The sequence below is a fragment of the Siniperca chuatsi genome, linkage group LG19 (genome assembly GCF_020085105.1).
Source record: "Siniperca chuatsi isolate FFG_IHB_CAS linkage group LG19, ASM2008510v1, whole genome shotgun sequence".
Lineage (NCBI taxonomy): Eukaryota > Metazoa > Chordata > Actinopteri > Centrarchiformes > Sinipercidae > Siniperca > Siniperca chuatsi.
The window spans coordinates 15889499-15906666 of NC_058060.1; the positions used below are offsets into that span (position 1 = coordinate 15889499).

Here is a 17168-nt window from a genome sequence, read left to right on the forward strand (position 1 = left end):
GGATGTTCTTACAGTAATGCTTTAGCAATAATATCTTTCTAGAATTTTTTATGACCAATTCTTTGGTTAAACATATCTAATAGTGTCATGTAGAGATGCCTTGACTACAGAGGCTCATGTAAGCAATCCACAAAAGAAGCAAAATAAAAAAAATGCTTTTTTATCAACATAAATAGGAATTTATGTTAATTAACATAATCTGGCAAGTAGCAAAATGTAAAATGTTCACTGACAACATTTTACAATTATATTCCACCAAAATATCTGATGTTGCAATCCAATGTCTGCTCGCATAGTGACCTCACTATGATTAAACTTTTTTATGGTTATGTTTAGGCACTAATGGCACTGGGTTAAGATTAGGGAAAGACCGTGGTCTTGGTTTTATACAGAAAAAGGCTGCCATGGCTTAAAGCATGAGCACACTCTAAAACCACGATTGCTAACCTTAACCAAAGTGCTTTTGTTGCCTAAACTTAACCACAGACAAGGATCAGGATGCAAACCCCCGGTCTCTGGTGTCAAAGTCCTGCACTTTGTATGGCCACCATCCACCCTGACTGCCTCTGAAGTGCTTCATTCACTCTTCACTACTTATACTACTACATACGCTTCTCATCACAATCTAATTGGGAAAACAAATTAGTACTATGTAAACGTAATTTCTACTGTACGAAACAGTGTTGTTTTAACCAGGTTTACACAACACTAATTTACTAGAGTCATGAAATTTAAAACATCATGACCTGGGCATGTTAATATATCCCCATATGACATGCACACGATTCCTTGGGATCAGAATGTCCCCAAGAGCCAAGAGCCTTTCTGCAGGCACAGATAATGCACGAGGCAATAATGGCTCACATTAGTGGGAGAGAGTCATACAGCAGTTTGTGGAGTTTGAGGTTTTCTAGTTTTGTGCAGTGACCAAACAAGCCAGCATATGAGGTCACTGACAATATCACTGTATGTCTCACAGCAGTACCAATTTTAAAGTAACCTGGTGACCAGATAAAAGAAATCAACTGCTTGGGTGGCTTTGACCTCTTTATGTCTTCTCCTTCTCCAGGTAACCTCTCCAAAACCTGCACAGCAGACGGCTGGACTGAGATGCATCCTTTTGACATCGCCGTAAACTGTGGATACAATCTTAACAGCACTAGTGATGATGTGAGTAAACCACCGCATTCTATAAGAGGCAGCAGAACAGATACCCAATGGTCACATTGTGAATGAACTCAGCAGCACAGTGCTAAACCATCTTGAGAGCCAGTGGGCAGGAAGAATTCAATTAGAACATCTTTTCTTTTCCCTGTGGGTGGGTGCTATCGGACCTATGAGGAAAATAGCTGCATTGATTGTTGCTTTCACAACTCCAGTGTTTGACTCATATTTGTTCTATGCCTTCATTCAATCTGTTTTTGTGTGTTTTTCTTAATTGCCTCAAGTTACGTGGTTATTTCCAAGTAACACAAATTAATGTACAGCATAACACACTAAAACTGCATGTATGTCCATGTTAGGGCTTTGAAAAGTACTGTAATTTAAATTATTGTTATACTTTTGGTGGAATAAAACATCATCAGAAATACCAGGAAGAAATCAAATGAGGGAAACTCAAGAAATTTGCTTTGCTCCTGCTGAGTTTTATTAAAGGAATTTATTGTAGAAAATTATCTATATTGCTGAGAGTTAGATGAGAAGATCGATACCACTCTTATGTGTGTGCGTTAAGTATGGAGCTGGAGCTAGCTGGTGATTAGCTTAGCCTAGCTTAGCACAAAGACTGGAAGCAGGGGGAAAACAGCTAGCCTGGCTTTGTCCAAAGCTCAAAAGTATGTTTACCAGCAACTCTAAAGATCACAAATTAACACATTGTTTCTTAGATTATTTAATCTGTACAGAGACAGAAATGGAAAATGGAAATTTGCAGTTTTAGTGGGAGTTTTGAAGTGAAACATCTGTGCAGACACATTTTCATTTTTACATTCTGTTTGTGTTAATCAAATTAATTACTCAAATGATTAACGACATGTTAATTAGTGAGTTTAAGAGTTTTTTTTTTTTAACTTTGGAGACATCACCTTTATCACCTTTTAAGTTGATAATTTAATTTTTAAGTTGTGAACTTGTGAGCAAGCAGTTATCTATTTACACATCCGGCAGATACAGAGCAACATTAGCATTCATTTGGAGTCGTGTTTCTGGCCCACCCTGTGGATGTAAGTCCAATATTCACTCTCCTTTTAGCTCTGGTTTGCACCAGGGGTTTTTAAAGTCTGACACTGTTAGCCCCCCCACAGAAAAAACTGACACAACTGCCCCCCTAAGAACCAATGTCTACTCTAATGTAAAAAAAAAATATATTGATAGTGCAACACGTAGAAAGTTAATGGATTTTGTCACACCTATTATTATTCTTTGTCTTACTTTGATTTAGGGGATAATCATGCTCCAAGTTCCCATAATACTTTGGGGGATTAAAACAGGAAGTATAATGTTGCCATGGAGACAGTTAGCTAGCTGTGGGCTACAACATTTTTTTTTAGCCTATGTGTCATTACATTTAGGCAAATTGGCACCATTAAAAGTATGCCATATTAGCTATTAGCAGTTCCTGTTTGCAGTGCACACATGGATGTACACCTGATGATACTCAGGCTAGTTCTGGAGTTATAAGGAGCGTCTTGATATGATTTGGATATATTTGTGATAATGATATCCTCAGAAAGTGGAAGTTACATTGACTCTAAAAATATGTGTAGCATGTTTGTGTGTTCAGATTTTACTGAGTTATGACTTAGAGAAGGAGTATGAATTTTGATGCAAACACAGTTTGAAAACCTCTGCTCCACACCAACTCCTCATTGGAAATATCAGGCTCTTTAACTGCTACAGTAAATGCTCCACCATGTTCACCAGTTAGTCGCTAAGTTTTGTCTGTCTGGGCTGAAAGACTGTGGAGAACTGCAGAATCTGGTGATAATTATCGGTTGGTTGGTACTGCGAGCGACTCATTTCACATTGCACATATTTTACTCCAGTGTTATTATAAAAAATATTGATTATAGCCACTTAAACCCATAGACAAGAGAATGGCATTGAACTCTCAGCAAGAAAGCCAATAAGCAAATTTCAAAAATGTTTAACTATTCCTCTAAGCTCTTATATATAGATTTCCCAAAGATTTCCTATTGAAAGTATTCTGACTATTTGAAAGTGAATATACCAGTAAGTCAACATCCTTCATTGTTTGCTGAAGTAGGCACATGTCTTTGAAGCACAAAACACTTGATTTCATTGACAAGACTGGGTCAGTTAGTAACTCCTGCCTCTATTATCAGGCATTATGAGTCATTAGAGGTTATTCATGTTGCCTTCAGGGTAAGGAAGAGAATAAATACATCATATGTTGGTCTTAGATAGCTAATCTTGTCTGTGTTGATGAAGCAAGAGCAGGGTGAAGGGTGGATGTGTTCTGCAGGGTGGTAAAAGCTTTCTTAGTGGACGCTCTGCTCTTTGAGTCACAGAGGCGGCCTCATTAGTATGCCACATAGGAAGTCAGGAGGGACCCAGCTGGTGAAGTACTCTAAAAGGAATTCGATGTCCGTCTTTTTGTGCATACTTGATACCACCTTGTGCCACAGGATGCAGAGCTCTTAATCTCATCTTCATCAAGCACAAAACAAACAGTGCCATGGCAGCAACATTGTGAAGCTACTCTGAAAGGCTTCATGTGCTGAAGCCAGTAAAATCCAGTAAAATCCAGTATGCTATTATAGTATATTAGACGACAGCAACCGTTAGCTTGGAGTACAGCAGTAGATCCAGTTGTATTGGTTCTTATTAGGGGAAAGACACAAGATTGTGGTACATTAATTACAATTCATAGAGATTAAGAAAGAAGAGGTGCTGTCCTTAGCTCTGATGTTGTTCTCGAGCCTTTTTTGCTTGTGATTCCTACTTTAATATAAGACCGTGTTCACTTGTGACCCCTCGTCACAGGGTGCATGTTTGTGAGTTGGGAGCAGTACATTGTTTCTTTTGAATCATTTTTAGAGGCCATTAAAATACAGTTTTACACTGTAAGAAAAAAGATTAGAGAAAAGTCTGAAAAATAATCATAATTTTGTGTGTCTTGCCTCAACGTCCGCTTCAATCGAAAGCTCTAGTAGTTGTTCTGGAGCATTCGATCATATCTCATAGTTTTCATCTGCACGTGCTCAGTTTCATTCTTTTCTGAGCCCTTAAGAAAAGCTGAGGTTCAAAGTTAGTTCTTGACCTCGCCAAATAGCAGTTGACAAAACAACCTCTCCTCAAGGTCCACTCAGTGGCTGTTCTGAAGCTTTTGATAACATCACATGATCTTCAGTATAAGGTGTAGTTTTGTCATGTTTTATTGTTTTTTTTTTTCTTGTTTGCTACCCTGTTACATAATCATGTCACGACCACTTAGATTAATCTCGTTATCCTTGGTAGGGTCAGTAGTAAAAGTATTATCAGTAAAATGTACTTAAAGTGAAAGTACTCATTCTGCAGAGCAATCTCCCCTCTGACTTATCATTGCTGTATACAGTATATTACATTAATAGATTGTTAATACTGATGCATCAATGTGTAAGTAGCATTTTACTGAGAAAATTCCATTTGGTAGTTTAATATGTAAAAATGAATTTTATTTTACAACCCCATCGTGTGTTTTTTTAATGTAGAATCCTTATATGCAAAGTATCTACAGTAGTATTTATAGCTGTCAAATAAATGTAGTGGGGTAAAAAGTGTGCCTCTGAAATGTAGTGAAGTACAAGTATTAAGTAGTATAGCATGGAAACAGTCGTGTAAAGTACAGATACCTTAAAATTGTAGGTAAGTACAGTACTTGAATATATGTACTGACCCTCAAGTTGGGAACCACCGCTTTAGATAACAGTACAGGACTTCTTAAAACTAATAATAGAAGCAAATAATTTTATTTCAAATAGTTAAACACAAAGTATGTAATTTCTGCCACTAGGGGTCTCTCACATCAAAACATTAACAAAAGACGTAGTTTGATGATGTTGTGAAGTACCGTGGGATCATGGGAGTTGTTGCCTTCACCACCATTGCCTTCACTGCAGTCAGCTTCTCCCGGTTAGGATTCCTTTGGTGTTCATCGTTTCAGTAGGTTTTTACTGTGAGCCAAATCATCCGCAGAGGTCTCCTCCTCTCCAAAACAAACAAACCAGGTGAATAAAACCGGTAAAAACACAGAATAAAGCAGTTTCACATTAAAAATCAGTGTTTGCTCAGCTTGTTTCTCTGATTGCCAGATCTCCGATGACTAAAATTCTTAATCTAGTTAAAATATATAGTTAAAAAGGACCAAGATCTAAAAAGTGTATCGGAAAATGTGCCATTGACAGGCAACCAAATGTAACGCACCGTTACCTTGTTTAAAATTACGGATTTATCTAGGTTTGAAAATTGTTGGAAACATTTGGGATAATGTAAGTACACAACTCAACAAAATATATAACATAGGTCTAGTAGTTTTTAGACATTTTAACGTTACCTTTAAATGTATATTACATCTGTTATATACTTTGCAGCTTCTCATCAGTTTATGCACTGAGGGATCAGAGTGAAAGTCTTATGCAAATAAACTTTATACATTTCACAGTGTGTAAATACAAACTCAACAATATTTCGTGTCAGTTTCCTTCACTGTGACTTGTATTGATGTTGTTTTTTCTTCAGGGCAAGTTTTTCTGGCAAGTGAAGATTGGCTACACCATTGGCCACAGTGTGTCCCTCATATCTCTTACCACAGCTATTGTGATCCTCTGCATCTTCAGGTACATAGAAATACAGTAACACACACTCACCACATGATTGTTCATTTGAATGTTTCTAACAGAGCTCAGCTGTTTTCTTCATCCAAAACCATCACCATTCTCAACTTATGTAGAGAAAGTTTGAAAAAGACCAAATAAATCTATGTTTTTACTCCTGAATTTGCGCTATTGACATTTCTGATAATTCCTGGTAGGTAAACCTGTTTCCTGGCCTCATGTGGTTGGTTGTTTAGAAAAAGGATGAAAGGATAGAATAAAGAACAAATCAGTGAACGCTGCAGGACCCTTGTGTAGAGCATTATTATGAGCAATTTATCATAAAGCACACTGACAGTGGCATTATTCCTGCTGGGTGATATGATACGGACAACACAACAGTTATACGTTCAGTGTCACACATCAAACACTTTGAACTGGGATTTGATAACCTCTAATCAGTGCAGCTCCACACCCCGGGCAGAAATGGAAGGCTTATGTTAAACTATGAAAGGCAAGAAGAAAGATACAAATACTTTTGGAATGTAACCAGTTGTCATTCAAACTTGATCCTTTCATCCATTTCGGTGGTTCAATCTTTGGATCTGCAGCGGTTTGGAGATTATACATCTAAAGTATGGTGGGATTAAAGAGGTTGATGTGTTTCCTATTTGACAAGTCAAGGATTGATTGTAAGCTCCTCAAAGACAATTACAGTTTTGATGTCAAGAATGACAGAGATCACAGCTTTAGATTACAAATGTTTTACACTAAAGGACAATGAATAGACAATATACAGTATATGTGCATGACTCACACAATACTGTAGACTTCTTCCAAAAAAGCTAATTCTCTTTATTATACGTCATTTCTCTACCTCAGTTGTATGAGCTTGAACTTTTAACACCCGTGCACACATTTATTCTTTTGTAAGAAAAGACTGTAAATAAGCTATTTGCTCTGCTGCAAAAATCCCCACATAAGCACACTAGCTATGAAATCATTCTTCTTGTTACATGTGCTCACTTCATCTCCTTGAATTCATATTCAAGTAATGTGATGCAACAAGTATTTTCTTCCTTCCTTCCTTCCTTCCTTCCTTCCAACCAACCATCCTCTACTGTATACCCACTAATTCCTGTTCAGGGCCACAGGGAGAGAAACACTCTTATTGCTTTTTCATGTGTCTGCTATATAGTCTGTCCCTACGCTGTGTAACACTGAGTTAGTCACTGATCAAAGCAACTTTTCATGTTTTCCACAAAGACCTGCACTAGGTGTGAAAGTGTGTCCACCTGAGAGTTCAGAGAGCAGGCCAAGTTCAGGATGATTAAAAAAAAAAACATGTGAAGATGTGAAATCAAGGCGACCAACAGGTTTGAGCCAGAAGGAGAGTTATACAGGGCAGTGGGAGGTGAAGGTAGCTGAGGGGGTTACAGTGAGGGGTATTAATGAGGGTTGGTGGGCTGGGGAGACTCACACCTTTTTCTAAATAGAAAAATAACTTGCCTTATGTGGATTACAGACTGTATATTATTTATTCATGAACTGAATGAGTCATACAATGACATGAATTTGGTGCACAAATCAAAATCTACATTTATGAGATTTTGATTTGTGTAAAGGGAGGCTGTGTGCATATATTTAATTTAATATCCATTGTTGGATAATATAACTTTATATATACTGAATATGCGTCTGGTTAATCCAATGAGGTATGGGTCGTGTAAATGACGAGACATGAAAATAAAACTATTCATTCACTCACTGGAGTTTCAGTGGTGCAAAAAGCCTTAGAAGAAAGGCTTTTCTTTACAAGTGCTTTAACTTTGAACAGGAAATTACACTTGCAGTAAATGTATTGATTATGAGCCAAAATGGAAAATAATCTCTGTTAGTATATGGAAAATTATAGCCTGTGGTAACAAATATTGTTGCATCTTCCCAGCGCCAGCATAGTGATGGAGATTAGATCTCACATTTGCTCCCAAAATACAAAAAAACTAATTACTACATGTGGTATTTCATCCCTTTCATTCTGATGAGCTTTCTCCTCTCTCAGTATGTGTTAGACCATGATTTCATTCAGGCACAAAAATGCTCTAAATATCTAAAATTGGCCACAAATGCTCACGTTTACATTTCAGTAGCAGCTGATGAAAACAAGCATTTAATGAAATAACAACATTTGGATAGCAGCATAAAAACAGCTGTGACAATGTTAACAAGCTCTCCGGGCTGTGAGATAAGGTTAGATGAAACTTTAATGAGGGGATATTAAGTGACTGGGCACGCGCTGCATCACAGCTAAATATTTCCCCCGCCCTGGGAACAAGCATCACCGGCATGAACACATCATCGGCGCTATTTGGAGTCTCGACACAACTGCAGACGTTTGTGCCCGTCTCTCTCCCTAGTCATGTAATCATCAATCATGTATGATGATGTAATCGGGAAGTCAAGAAGTATTTAAAAATTGATGCTTGAGGATTTCAAAATGTTTCTGATTAGTCATTTTGAAATCCACCTCTTTCGTCTTTATTGGTGAGGCGTGTGAAGGACCATAAAAAGCATTCATTGCGCTCTAAAGCAGATCCACCCACACAGTGGTAAAAGGAACTAATGAGCTTATTCATGACTTAAGTCAGTCTGTGATTTGATGTCTGTCATTTTAAGCTATTAACTCCAAGGACATTGGATAATAAGCATGAATGCCCTCTTTATTGAATTGTGTGTGTCCTGTGTCTTTGTCCTGATCTATATTCTTGTATCTCTTTCTGTGCGTCCTAGGAAGCTCCACTGCACAAGGAACTACATCCACATGCATCTGTTTGTGTCATTTATCCTAAAAGCCATCGCTGTGTTCATCAAGGATGTTGTCCTCTACGAGGTCGGGGAGGTGGACAACTGCTCCTCAGGCACTGTGAGTAAATTATCCAAGACGGTGCTGTTTACTGTGGGTGTTTTGAGATGAACGATTCTGGGATTCTTGGTGTCCTTGTGCGCAGAAGTGATGCAGAGCTGGTGGGCTAATTATCTACATTAAACCACATAATGAGAGATCTCCGTAGTTCAAATGGGGATTTCATTGTAGTGCTGGTGTTTGACAGGAGACAAGAAGGGAACGTCAAGTCAAGGTATAGATTAGTATCATTTGCTCAAGGTTTATAGTACATAATAAGCTTCAAGCATGAGTATAAGACAATCTGATAGTTCTCACTATCCTTTGACAAAAAATAATTGAGTCAAGTGAGGTATTTTATTGCAAAGGGCTGTGAATTGAATTACTGTATGATTCAGTTTTATTCTCTGTTGCATTAGTAGATATTCTGTTGTATTTTTTACGGGACTTGTTTATTGCCCGATCAATACAGGCCAATCAGCAAGACTGGATTACCAACCGGGCAACTAGCCCCGTGGCGCCCTAAAGTTCCGGGTTTACTGTGCTTTAATTTTGTTTGGGAGTTTGCAGACCTTAAGTACAACATCGACTTGACATAATAAAGGCCTGAAGGTGGGTCCCAATTTATTATCTGACCTTGAGGGTCCCAAAATCTAGTTTTAAGACCATAATTATTTAAATTTTGAGCTTGTGTACTGCATATTTCTAAAACGATGTGTTTAATCAAATAGCCAGATGAAGAACTGCACAGAAAGAGGAAGAAAGGGTTGGTTAATGGGGGCCCAGCAGCTAATTTTTGTCCAGGGGCCCTTTAGCAGGTTAATCGGATATTCGTAATTTTAAATAATCTTATAACAGTAGGCCTATATTCATTTTGCAGCTGCCAGAATCTTAACCAAAACAAGGAAAATAGAGCACATCACACCCATTTTAGGATCTTTACATGGACTCCTTCTCTAGAAGGAATAGAGTTGATTTTATTACTACTTTACAAGACTCTGAATGGTTTAGCACCTTCATACTTAGTTGTCATCTATCTCACCCTCTTTACTCCTAGCCACTGCAGCAGCATTGAATATACCAACTGTTGACACTTATGCAGACACAGCATTTTCTTATTATGGACCAAAACTGTGGAACAGCCTGCCCATAAATATCTGTAAATAACCTGTAAAGTCCTTCAACAACCGTAGTCTGAGCAATAACCATATCCACAACAACAGCTTAAACCAGCACAGCTAGGCAGAGCAGCTGTAATGAGCAATAAATGCAAAGTGTAAAGTGGCACATCATCTCTCTATTCATACCAACACCTCTAAAGCGCACTAATTAACACGGTATATTTCTTTTGTTTGATCCGTACAAAAACTGTAGTGTAAAAATGACAAGTTGTGGTTTTATGGGGGGGTTATTTGCCGGACTATTTCTTGGCTGAGTGTAGTGACTTCAGGAAGTCACTTTCCCGATACCTTTCAAGCAGCAAAATATATATTTAAAAAGAAAACTGAATAGCTCACAAGAAATACTACTAACATGAAACTGCATTTAACAACAGCTGAAGATGTTAAGCCCACGGAACAAGGCTGCTCTTAAATAATGTCAGTACTTACAAGCCATTTATGCTTAAAGTTAAATCTTCCCACAATGTTTGGATGTCTTCCTGTCAGCTCTCCACACCAATTCAATTTATTTATATAGCGCCAATTCATAACAGAAGTTATCTCACCACCACCTCATACCGCTAAACCGCAGAACAGAGGCCCCCAAGGCCACTGTTAGGCCTGCGAACATGAGGTTTATGTTACATGATGTGGCCACATGATGAGAGGAGCCTGCAGAGTGTATTCATTAGTGAGCTCTCTGGCCGGCTACATTGTGTTAATGGAACTATTGGGTTGACAGGAGCCAGCTGTTGTCATGCATTGGCTGAAAAAGACATTATAGAGGCAGGTTTGGTGCTTCAGCGCTCATCATGACCCTGGCATTACTTCCATTACAGCTTTTGGCTCAGTTACTGTCTCTTTCTGTGTGTGTGTGTGGGTGTTCTGCATGCTTGGTTCATTACCCTTCTTCTACAGTTGGATGTTTGCTGTAGTGACCCATTAGATTAATTCATGATATAATCGCTGTAGGGAAGCTTATAACAAATGCATTATTTAAGGTACCTGTGTGTTTGTCACTGTGTGTGTGTGTGTGTGTGTGTGTGGCATCATTCATCCACATGCCGCTGATGGCAGGCTTTTTAAAATGGTGCTCCAGCGAACAATTTGTACTTATTTGCACGCATTAGAACTAGCAGAAAGGTTCAGACAGCCCATCTGGGTCCATTTTCTTCCCCTCAACATGCCAAGTGGGAATCAATTTATACAGGCTACCAAATCCCTGTCAGCTTCACTGCCAGCTGCTTTAATGAGCTGTCCGAAACTTTACCACAAGAAGTGGATCCCAGAAAACAAACACAGGAAGGTGAATTTATCGGTGATGTGTAAATTTACACTAGTACCCCGGGTGTATTTGATTCAACAAGCAAACTCACCAGCCATTTATGGGAGGCAGAGCTGATGCCAAAAGGAGTGGTTCAGCAGACCATCCTAATATCAGTAGTAGAAGAAGTATGCAGATCTTTAATTTAAGTAAAAGTAGCAATACCGCAGAGACCTTACTGTAACTCCCCACGACACTAGCCGGATTCAGACAGCACTTAAGATCAGCCAGTGATAGATAGTCAGAGAGTGGAAATCACCCCGACCTCCCACTTTTGTGCACATTTAGCCTCTTATGAAAGACTTTCCTTTAGGCTTATACATAAACTTAACATCTATGCACATAAAAGGCAAAGATTTCCATAACATACCATATGGACAGTTCATAAATGTGACAAGCTCAGACTTTGTTTCTTCAGACGAACATTTTTTATGTATGTCCAGAGCAATATTTTCCCTTTTTATTGTTAAACTGACCCAAACTCCTTTTTTTAAACCCTTTTTTCGGTTTTTAAAGTTTTTAATGTTTTTTTAAATTACAAATTTATTGGTTTCATTGTTTGGTTGTTTTTTTTAATGTTTGAGCCATTTGTATTCTGGTATTGACTGGTGGTATGCCAATAATTTTGTGCGAGTACTTCTGGTATACATTCACACAGTGTGTGTAAAATGTAAAGATCAATATTTATATTCATTGATTGCAATAATCATCTTATCATCTTAATTGGTTTAAAAAAATGCTGATCATACAAAAATGTAGCAATATATTACAATATCACAATGTAAAAATACTCAAGTCCTATATTCACACTTTGACTTTAAAAAAAGCACATACTTATTAATAGCAAAATAAATAGTCTCAAAGTAAAAGTACTCATAAGGTTGAAGAATGCCCTTTGTTACTGTCATTTATATTGGATTGTTATTGCTGAAGCATTACTGTGTATGCAGCAATTTGTTAATTTGGGTTATTTTAGCTATTTTATATACTACTGTATAGTTTAATTTATAATAATGGATTATAGTTTATAAAATCATTATAGGTTTAGTGTGTAAAATATTGCATCCTCTGAAAACTACAGCTGTTATGTAAATGTAGTGGAGTAAAAACTACAACATTTCTCTCTGAAATGTATAAGTAGCATAAAATGGAAATACTCAAGTAAAGTAAACAAATTATACTTACAGGACTTGAATAAATGTAGTAAACTCCTAATATATTCCCTAATAAATATCAAACCACAATGTTACATATCATGTGGTTCTGTAATCAGTTTAATGGCCACTTTGGAACAAATGTACTGACAGTATCATCCCAACAAACTGGTGAAATATCAGTGTACTAAACTTTGAATGAGAAGCTTGTTTCTGCTTTAATGTATGTGGGTTGATGAAAATGTTGCAGTTGTTCATGCTTATTCATATCCACCTGGTTTTGTTTCTTTATCACGTTTGTGTTGTCATTACTTCTCTGCCCTACTATCCACATTTCTCTATCCATAATGTTATTTCATTATTCAGCCCATGTCTCACATCTGGTACATCTGCTGAAGTGCTCAATGCATTCACTCTCACAGGGTCATTTTCAAAATGGGTACAGTATTGATTTTTCTCATGTGCGTGATGCCCTCCCTGTAGGATCTTTGGGACGCTCATCCCAAAACAGCTTGTATGTGGCTCATGGAATCAGCAATGGACCCACACAGTGAAAGTATGTTTTCTGTGAGGCCGTGAAAGACACGCTACGCACATCAGCTCAGCCCACCCACACCATTAGGAAAATGAACCTTTTATATTTGTGCAACAAGTTCAATAGCAGCCTCGCCACTCAGCAGGAGCAAACTGAATTTTGAATGAATTCACCCATCCTGATGGAAGCGTTGTGCTGTCAGCCAACCAGAACAGAGCTGATTGTGTTATCCTGCACGGTTGTTTCAGTGTTCCCCTCTTGTCCGTCGCTCACTGAAATAACGGCTGGAACATTTCTGCACTTTGCTGGAGCTTATATGTTTCCATCTGTCTTTATTGCTTATATCACTTGGCTGCCTACTATCAGCACAAAGTAAAGACGGTGTAGTCCCTCATTCGTCCAGGAGTGTTCTATCGTAGAAAAGGTTTCAGTCGTAGTCATCTGGACACTGTTTTCAGAATCAAGACGTTTCGGCTCCCATCCGGAAGTCTAACTACGACTGAAACCTTTTCTACGATAGCACAAAGTAAAGCATTTGTAAATTACGAAATGGCACCATTTTCGAATAAGTCACCCAAAGAGTTCATAAGTTGTAACTTATGGCTTTACATGGTTTATTAATACTTTATATGTTAGTTATATATCTTTTTGGCTGCAGAGTCATAGATAAAGTCATTAATAAAGGGTCAAAAGTCTCTCACTTGATTTTTATTTTTTATCCTTTTTTAAGCCCCCATCCCAAAATAACAACACACAGAAAACCTAAACAAAACTCTCCTTTACAATAATTCATATTAAGCAAGTTTCATAGCATAATAATAAACAAAAACACAATAATAAATATATCAACAACAGTGATCACACTCAAAAAAATCATTGAAAACAATAACAACAAAATGTAGTAGTAGTTTAATAGTTCATTACACTGCATTGAAATGTATTTATTGGCTGCCGTTATCTCTATTCTTAGAAGTGTTGTAAGCTTTGAGGTTTCCCCTAAAACTACTACTACTATTACTACAGAAATACAAAATGTAAAAAAGTGAATTTTGGTTCTGGCTGCTGTAAAACGTCGGCTGGATGACGATAAACCAAAGGGCCCAAAAGTTGTTCTCATTAACTTCTTATTAACTGACTTATAAGGCATTAGTAAATTATTTATTAACCAATAATATAGCCATTAGGTATAAACTTACTTAAACGTACTATTAGTAAGTGGTACCGATTAAATTCTTGAATTAACGACTTTCATTCTATCACCGGTGAACCAGTTCAAGAAAGTGCTTTAAATACATTTCACACATTCAAATCAAAGTCCTCTGTTGAACATACTGACATTAAATTCATCATTCTGCTTCATTTAAATGGCACCTAGGAGAAATCCCCACTATTAGACATATTGGAGACAATAAAGCTGCTAATATTAGATTGTAAAATACTTTTGCGCTGCAGAATTACATTTTTTATCACCTCACTATTAGCCTGTCATCAGTTCTAATTCACCGAGGGCTCAGAGGCACGTTGGCTAACTTGTGCTACCCTCAGTTTGCTATATGAGACATCACGGTTGTTGCCACTTTCTGTGCTTGTTGTCATAGATAGAATATACTATATATACTATACTATAGAAACTTAAAGAAATGCATGAATCACAAAGCAAAACTTGAGTGTTGTATTTTAAAGTTTGAATATATGCAGACTGCTCCAAAAGAAAAATCAATATGTGCATTCTTTCCATTCTTTTTCCATCTTCTAAACACTATAGGGAATTAAATTGCACTGTAATACCCTCATTGTAATTGTGTTCCTGAATCCCTGTTCAATATATATCCACTTAGAAGATGATTGTGAGATTCATGCTTTTGTGTCTTGTGTCCATTACCAGGTTGGCTGCAAAGTAGTGATTGTGTTCTTCCAATACTGTATAATGGCCAGTTTCTTCTGGCTGCTGGTGGAAGGCCTTTATCTTCATGCATTGTTGGCTGTCTCTTTCTTCTCCGAGAGGAAGTACTTCTGGGCTTACATCCTGATCGGCTGGGGTGAGAATGTCTTCCTTTTGTGCCTTTATATGTCTCTGCTGTCCTGGGGTGAGACCTTAGCTGAAGACGAACTACAGGTTGTGTGACCCGTGTCGGTGGGATGCAATAATAACTTTGGTGTACACTTTTTTATATATATTTTTTGTGTTCCTAGGAGGTCCGACAGTTTTCATCACAGCTTGGAGCATCGCTAAAGCCTACTATAACGATGTGGGGTAAGAAAAACACCAGGGGACTGCTAGTCCAGTATAACATCTAGGTCTAATTTTCCTTTGATTTGCAACATCTTGTACGTGAATATTGTTTCATGCTTCACCAGGTGCTGGGATATAATCGAGAACACTGATGTGTTCTGGTGGATCATTAAAACCCCTATTTTGTGCTCAATCCTGGTAAGTTTACAAGCTTTGAGCACTTTTTCATCACTCAAATTCAGTAACCTCAACACTTTGAGCTGTTGACGCTTATGTAAGGTTTTTGAACTCCACATTCTCTTTAGTATTCCTACTGTATGTCAACACGACTGAGAGGTTGGGACGACCTCAAAGTTCTCAGTTTACTTCGGAAAGTTTGCAGGATAGTCACCATCAATTTTATTGCATCTCCAGAAACATCTATAGACAGATGCATACAGAGAGATTGAAGAGAGGAATTTCAGTTTGCCAAGTAATAGCACGTAACTTTTCTATCTGTGTAGGCTACGGATTAAACAAACAAGATAAAATGAGTTAATTAGTGAGCTTTAAAGGTAATATTGGTCGGTCTTTTGAACTTTGGTGAAAACCAAGCTAGCCGTTTCCCCCTGCTTCCAGTCTTTATGCTAAGCTGAGCTAACTGCCTTCTGGCGAGCTCCTAAAGCAGTAGTTCCACATTTTTGGAAATATGCCTATTGGCTTTCTTGCTGCAAGTTATCATTTCTGTAAAGTACAGTAAATATGAAGCTACAGTACAACCAGCAACTGGTTAGCTTAGCTTAGCAGAAAGACTGGAAACAGCTAGCCTGGCTTTGTCCAAACGTAAAAAACAATCTGCCTACCAGCACCTCTAAAGCTCACAAATTAACACGTTATATCTTGTTTATTTAATCCGTACAAAAACCAAGGGTAAAAACAGGTTGTGGTTTCATGTGGGTTATGTGACAAGACTCCAAGTAGTGTCTACGCCCAGCCAAGAAATATTTCTACCCATAACTCACCGTGAAACCACAAATTATTACTATAATTTTTTACACTTCGGTCAGAACTTTCGGAGAGAACCAGGTTAGCTGTTTCGCCCTGTTTCAAGTCTTCATGTGAAGCTAAGCTACCTAGCTGCTGGCTGTAGCTTCATATTTACTGTAAAGAAATGAGAGTGATAAAGATCTTATAACTTGTGGCAAGGGAGCGAATATTAAGAAAAAGCTATGGTGTGATACAGCTCACACAGATTGAACCACTTATCTAGTAAGAAAAATAGACAGTGAATAGCATTGGCAGTGTGTTTGTGCCTCACTGAGTGAGAAATGAGGACACTTTCAGAGAGGTGTGAAAAGCAGGGTACAGATGAGTTCAACAAGCAGGACTCGAGAAGCTACAAAGGAGTATGTTAAGTGTTGAGAAGAAAAATTACTTATAGTAAAGGAACTGCATCATGGCCCTACATTTTGCCACTGCTATATAATGCTTTATTTTACGGGTCTGGGATTTTCTAATCATTTTCTACGAGATGTCCTGAAAGAAATATTAAATGCGGCACTAATTATACGGACAAGAGAGACCATTTTCGAGTTTAGTTAGCTGCGTTGAGTGTATAATCAGAGGATTTATAAAGAACTGCTCCACCTCACCCCAAGTAAATGTTCCCTCCTGATTAGTTTATTATTGAAAGCTTTCTCCATATATGTTGAATTGTATTCTTACCTGTAGACAAAATTTATGTTTTTTATTAGCCATGCTAGCAGCAGAATGGCAATATCAGAAGCAAATGTTGGCATGCTAACACTCTTAATTAAGAAGGTGAACATGGTAAACTTGTTATTATTATTATGATATTGTTATTATTATACCTGCTTAACATCAACGTGTTAGCATTGTCACTTTGAGCATGTTAGCATGCTGTGTTAGCATTTACGCAACTCAAAGCATTGCTGTGCCTAAGTACGGGCTAACAGAGCTGCTAGCATGACTGTAGATATGTTCAACTGACCTACTGTACAATGACAAAAGTCTCTCAAGGTTATGTAATGTTATTTGAACATTGTCT

At 37.7% G+C, this 17168-nt stretch overlaps 1 protein-coding gene across 3 annotated transcripts in view; it reads left to right on the forward strand.

The window, feature by feature from the left end:
* The window catches only part of vipr1b (vasoactive intestinal peptide receptor 1b), a 50450-nt gene that overhangs the window by 25684 nt on the left and 7598 nt on the right, over window positions 1-17168 (forward strand). For all 3 annotated transcript variants that reach the window (XM_044175776.1, XM_044175775.1, XM_044175777.1), the window contains 6 exons: window positions 1070-1170; window positions 5740-5837; window positions 8604-8736; window positions 14774-14927; window positions 15082-15142; window positions 15247-15319. In XM_044175776.1, the coding sequence (XP_044031711.1) occupies window positions 1070-1170; window positions 5740-5837; window positions 8604-8736; window positions 14774-14927; window positions 15082-15142; window positions 15247-15319 (620 nt within the window). The remainder of the gene's footprint in view (window positions 1-1069; window positions 1171-5739; window positions 5838-8603; window positions 8737-14773; window positions 14928-15081; window positions 15143-15246; window positions 15320-17168) is intronic.